The sequence below is a fragment of the Gopherus flavomarginatus genome, chromosome 20, assembly GCF_025201925.1.
Source record: "Gopherus flavomarginatus isolate rGopFla2 chromosome 20, rGopFla2.mat.asm, whole genome shotgun sequence".
NCBI classification, from domain to species: domain Eukaryota; kingdom Metazoa; phylum Chordata; order Testudines; family Testudinidae; genus Gopherus; species Gopherus flavomarginatus.
The window spans coordinates 5,371,794-5,378,265 of record NC_066636.1 but is presented as its reverse complement, the minus strand read 5'-3'; the positions used below and the strand labels follow the sequence as shown (position 1 = coordinate 5,378,265).

Genomic DNA, 6,472 nt, shown 5'->3' with positions numbered 1-6,472 from the left:
GAAGCCTGGCCAGTCATGAAACTGGTTTTTTCAAAGCCACTCTGATGCGCAGCAGGCCTTGCTGTGCTCTTCTAATCACCCTGGTGTCTGGCTGCTCAAAATCAGATGCCAGGCGATTTGCCTCAACCTCCCATCCCGCCATAAACGTCTTCCCCTTACTCTCACAGATATCATGTAGCATAGAGCAAGCAGCAATAACAATGAGAATGCTGGTTCCGCTGAGGTCTGACCTACTCAGCAAACAGCGCCAGCGAGCTTTTAAACAGCCAAAGGCACATTCTACCATCATTCTGCACTTGCTCAGCCTATAGTTGAACTGTTCCTTACTACTGTCCAGACTTCCTGTGTAAGGCTTCACTAGCCATGGGAGCAAGGGGTAGGCTGGGTCCCTAAGGACAACTATAGGCATTTCAACATCTCCAATGGTAATTTTCTGGTCTGGGAAGTAAGTCCCTTCTTACAGATGCTCGAACAGCCCAGAGTTCCTAAATATGTGAGCGTCATGCACCTTTCCTGGCCATTCCATGTTAATGTCGAAGAAACATCTCTTGTGATTCACCAGTGCTTGCAGCACCATTGGGAAGTACCCCTTGCAGTTCACGTACTGGTTGGCAAGCTGGTTCAGTGCCAAGATGGGGATATGCATTCTGTCTATCGTCCCACCACAGATAGGGAATCCCATTGCAACAAAGCCATCCACTATGACCTGCACATTTCCCAGGGTCACTACCTTTGATAGCAACAGCTCAGTGATTGCATTGGCTACTTGCATGACAGCAACCCCCACAGTAGATTTGCCCACTCCAAATTTATTCCTGACTGACCGGTAGCAGTCAGGCGTTGCAAGCTTCCACAGGGCTATCGCCACTCGCTTCTCAACTGTCAGGTCATCTCTCATCTTGGTATTCCTGTGCTTCAGAGTGAGGGAAAGCAACTCACAGAGTTCCAGGAAAGTGGCCTTACGCATGCGAAAGTTTCGCAGCCACTGTGAATCATCCCATACCTGCAACACAATGTGGTCCCACCAGTCTGTGTTTGTTTGCCTGGCTCTGAGTCGGTGTTCCACTGTAACAACCAGCCGCACTGCTACCATGATGTTCCAATTGCCACAGCCCGTACTTTCAGGAACGTCTGTGTCCATGTCCTCGTGCTGGCGTCTCTTAGCTTGGTTCTGCATATACTCCAGGATAATGAGCAAGGTGTTTACAATGCTCACAACAGCAGTGGTGATAGTGAGCTGAGAGGGGTCCATGCTTGCCGTATTATGCCAGTGACTCCTACTGGGTGTGGTGCTGGTGCAAAGACAACAGCATCGTTGAGAGATAGGAGGCCTCCTGTGGGGCCAATGAGCAGTGCAGGATGGAAAGCAGAGTCCTGGGAGGCCAACCTGTGGAATACGGAATGTGCCTAGCATCTGGTGGACTTCACTACATCTCCCTCGACTTCGAGGGCTCCTCCACTTACACCTTAGCCAAGGTCTGCAGCAGCGACCCCCGGCTGGAGGAATTCTCCGTGGTGGTGGAGAGCAAGAGCTCTGGTGGTGGCTGCATGGCTCTGATGAGGATGGTTGTGGTCTCTGTCCATAATTACACGGTCACCTTGGAGAGACAGAAGAAGAGCAAGGTCTTAATAAGTTTAAGATTAGTCTCATTAAAGTCTCATGTGGCACCAGTGCTGTGTGTGTTGTGATAGACACAAGCCAGCTGGGAACAGCAGAGCAGTAGAAGGCAGATATACTGCCCACTGGATAAGCAGTCTTCTGTTCCCTGAGTGAGCAGAGCAGGGGCTGCTCCAGGCTAATGAGAACACCTGACTCCAATTAACCTGCTAAGAGTCAGGTGAGGCTGTTAAGCACCTGACTCTAATTAAGACCCTCTGATGCTATAAAAGGGCTCACTCCAGTCAGGTCAGAGGAAGCCAGGGACCCAGAGGAGAGGAAGTGCGTGCGTGCAAGGAACTGGGAGCAAGAGGCGTGCAAGGAGCTGAGAGTGAGTAGGCACACTGCTGGAGGACTGAGAAGTACAAGCCTTATCAGACATCAGGAGGAAGGTCCAGTAGTGAGGAAGTTGTAGCTGTCACGCAACTGTACCAGGAGGCACTCTAGACAGCTGCAGTTCACAGGGCCTTGGGCTGGAACCCAGAGTAGAGGGCAGGCCTGGATTCCCCTCACACCTCCTAACTCCTGATCAAACACAGGAGGAATTAACCTGGACTGTGGGTCCCACCAGAGGGGAAGGTCTCTGGGCTGTTTCTCGACCCACAGGGTGAATCTACGAGGTGAGCAAATCCACCAATAAGCGCAGGACCCACCAAGGGAGAGGAGGAACTTAGTCACAGTTGCTGAGTCCCCACCAGTGACGGGTGAATTTCCTTCTCATTGGCACAGGTGGAGGGGACGCTCTACTCTCTCCCACTGGCTACGGATGACAGGAAACTTTTAATCAACCAGGAGGGGAACAACATCATGGAGGCCAAAGCCAGACTGCCCAAATTCCTTTACACTGTCTCTTATTTTGTCCTAGTCTCCATCCCCAGCTCCAGTTCCTTAAAGGGCCACGTGAGACCTAGGTGGTAACATCACTGGTAAAAAGGATGATGCCTTCCTGCTCCTTGATGGGAAGAGCACCCAGAATTAAAATGAATGCAGGTCCTCCTGGAAAGCATCTCTTGATGTGGTGCAGCCAGAGGTGCCTCATCTGTGATACAGCTCCGATGGCACCGTACGAGACCGAAAGTTCCTGTGGGCTGATCACAACCATCTTGAGGCCATTCAAAATTGTCATGGATCTGTCCGACTGGGTACTTCAGCCATGGTCTCCAAGACATATGTGCTGACAATGAGATGGCACAGACCCTCAGAGTCTCCAGGCCTATGCGGCCATGTGCCAGATAGATGGAATCAAGATTGGAGTCTGGCGGACAGCCTCCTTTGGCCGTAAGTTTACAGACCCATCTCCCACCTGCTCAGTATTTACAATTTATTACTTTGTGTCACAGTCTGACCTCGGAGTCCGTGTCAGTGCTGATCCCAGTGCCACAGCAGGGCACTATGGGGCACTGTGATGCAGGCATTGACCCCTACCTGTAAGATCATGTTGTCCCTTTCAGCCTAAGTGGTTTCCCAATATTTAGGGCCCAGCTGGGTTGTTTCCAGTAGGATGAGAAATAGACCATATGAGTCAGATTTTTTCTTGTTTCTTTGCAATAAATTGCACACCTTGAACACTGGAGAAAGGAAGGACACAAGCAGGTAGTTCCCTTGCTCAGAAATCCCCATGTCTGTGTCTCCAGCAGACTTTGTGGCCAAGGAGTCCTGTCTCTCTGCTTCCTCTCAGAATCATGTTCAGACTTCTTCTGTAGGGTTTCTACCTCCAACCCACAGAGTCTGCAGCTGATCTCTTAGCCCTTGCATTTGCAACCAGGGAAAGCCCATTAGTCCAAAGGAATTATCTCTTGACTAACACCATTTTCTGCAGCTGTTTTTACGACACAAAGGAGTTTGATTGCTTCTTTTTTTGAGCCTGACAGAGGTTGTTCAGCTGAACCACTGGCTTTATCAAGGCTCTGATTGCCTTTGAGGCTAAGGTGCCTTCTGCTGGCAAAAGCTAGCACCTTTCCCCTAGCCCTCCAAACCCATGCTATGAAAGTGTTATTATTAGGTTTGGAAGGACTAGATTTTTAATCAGTAAATGCTGGTAAACATTGATTTCAACACACACACTCAAATGTAGTAAAATGAGGCCCTGAAACATAAACCCTGGTATCACAGGCCTGGTATTAAGCCTAGAGGCCTGAACTAAAGTAATGGTCAAGACTTTGTTAACATAAAGCAAAGTTAAACTATGAGCAAGAGGCAGGCCCTGCTCATAGTCTGGCAAGGAGAGGGCTAGTGTTGCAAAAACATACATACCTAAAAGTTACTGGACTCTAGAGATATAAACATGCACCAGGATGGTACCAAGAACACTCTGATACCAGTACATTCCACACAGATAACAAGGAACATGCTGACACATCCCAAAGACAGGGGCAAAAAGAGAATATGATGGATAGAGTTGTTTATTTGAACCAACATATACCAGGTGAGAGGCGGCACTCTAACATGTAGAGGGGTTGTATCTCAATACGTCGGGAGTGATGTGTAACTGGTTTGTACCTATGTATGAGAATGTACCTCTGAGGAGGTGTCTTTGTCTGACCTAGGGGGCAGGGGTAAATCCTGCCAGTGACTGAGCCAGTCCATTGTCATGGAGCACATATGTATTAGTAGAACTGTAGACATCTGATCTGGGGACCTAGAGGCTGTGTTTCATTTGGCAATAAACCTGGCCAGGTGCCTTTGTACCCTATCAGAATCTGTGGTCATTGGGTGGTTCGCTGGAGGTCTGGAGGGGAAAGTAGCAAATAATACTGTCACTGAACTGGTAAATTGGATGAAGTTAAAAATGGAATGGCTCAAGAAGCACATGAGGAGACAGGAGCTGCGACTCGATGGCAGGGAAGTAAATAAAGAATTTAAAAGAGAGAAACCAAAATTAAGCAGGTTAACACCTATAGGTTAATACATTAACACATGGAGCTGTATAAAGCTTTTACGGGGTAAACTCATAAATTGTCCACCCTTTATAACTCTGATAGAGAGATATGCACAGCTGTTTGCTCTCCCAGGTATTAATTACTTACTCTGGATTAATTAATAAGCAAAAGTGATTTTATTAAGTATAAAAAGTAGGATTTAAGTGGTTTCCAGTAATAACAGACAGAACAAAGTAAGTTACCAAGCAAAATAAAACAAAACACGCAAGGCTAACTTAATACACTAAGGATCTCGTTACAAATACTAACTTCTCACCCTAGATGTTATCTCAGGAACCATCCTTTTCAGACCAACATTGTTGTTTATGGCCTGGGTGCAGCAATCACTCACACCCCCATTGTTACAGTCCTTTGTTCCAGTTTCTTTCAGGCATCTCTTTAGTCAGCTGAAGACAAAATAGAGAGGCTTCCGGGGCCTTTTATATTCTCTCTCTTGTGGGCAGAAACCTCTTTGTTCTTCTGTGCAAAATCACAGCAACAAGATGGAGTTTGTAGCCACCTGGGCAAGTCACATGTCCATGAATGTCAAGTATCAGAGGGGTAGCCGTGTTAGTCTGGATCTGTAAAAGCAGCAAAGGGTCCTGTGGCATCTTATAGACTAACAGACGTTTTGGAGCATGAGCTTTCGTGGGTGAATACCCACTTCGTCAGATGCATGTATAGTCTGTTAGTCTATAAGGTGCCACAGGACTCTTTGCTGCTTTTTACATGTCCATGAATGATTCAGCTTTTTGCAGGCCAACGCCGTTGTTTATATGTTAGTTTGAATGTTCCCAGGAAAGCTCAGCTGTGGATTGGTGGTTCTCAAGGTCCATTGTTAGTTAAGTTCTCCCAGTACTTGAATCCTCCCTTCACAATATGTTGGTCAAATCTCCCTTATGTGTTTCCTACAGCAAACACTTCAAATACAAACATAGAGCCAACGCTCGTAACTTTTGATATAAAAATGCTACATGCTTACAGATAGGATGAATATATTTAGTAGCTCATAACCTTTGCAGAGATGTGTTACATGGCATCTCTAGCACAAAGCGTATATCAGTTATGTCATATTTACACTCATAAGCATATTTCCATATTTCCATAAACATATCATAGAATATTAGGGTTGGAAGGGACCTCAGGAGGTCATCTAGTCCAATCCCCTTATCAAAGCAGGACCAACACCAACTAAATCATCCCAGCCAGGCCTTTGTCAAGCCTAACCTTAAAAATCTCTAAGGAAGGAGATTTCACCACCTCCCTAGGTAATCTATTCTAGTGCTTCACCACTCTGAGTCAAAAAGTTTTTCCTAATATCCAACCTAAACCTCTCCCACTGCAACTTGAGACCATTGCTCCTTGTTCTATCATCTGCCACCACTGAGAACAGCTGAGCTCCATCCTCTTTGGAACCCCCCCCCTTTCAGGTAGTTAAAGGCAGCTATCAAATCCCCACCCCCCACTCTTCTCTTATGCAAACTAGTTTCCTCACCCTCTCCTCGTAAGTCATGTGTCCCAGCCCCCTGATCATTTTTGTTGTCCTCTGCTGGACTCTCTCCAATTTGTCCACATCTCTTCTGTAGTGGGGGAACCAAAACTGAACACAGTACTCCAAGTGTGGCCTCACCAGTGACAAATACAGGGGAATAATCACTTCTCTCGATCTGCTGGCAATGCTCCTGCTAATACAGCCCAATGCTCCACTGGCCTTCCTGGCAACAAGGGCACACTGCTGACTCATATTCAGTTTAATCCCCAGGTCCTTTTCTGCAGAACTGCTGCTTAGAGTGCAGCGTCACACCCAGGACTTAATCGGAAATCTGGCCCTGCCTCCCCACTCTGCCCGTGGCCTAGGGGGCCTGAGAGCAGTGAGCAGGGCCGGAGCCTCAGCTAG

The 6,472-nt window shown here is 47.3% G+C and overlaps 1 protein-coding gene across 1 annotated transcript; it reads right to left on the bottom strand.

Annotated features, from left to right (window-relative positions):
• Positions 1-278: 278 nt before the first annotated feature.
• LOC127038146 (uncharacterized) lies at positions 279-6,155 on the bottom strand. Its single transcript, XM_050930593.1, has 2 exons — positions 6,071-6,155; positions 279-1,598 (listed from the first exon to the last, which is right to left on the bottom strand). Exon 2 carries the CDS (start codon positions 1,412-1,414, stop codon positions 458-460), a length of 957 nt encoding a protein of 318 aa, XP_050786550.1. The 5' UTR covers positions 1,415-1,598; positions 6,071-6,155; the 3' UTR covers positions 279-457.
• Positions 6,156-6,472: the final 317 nt, after the last annotated feature.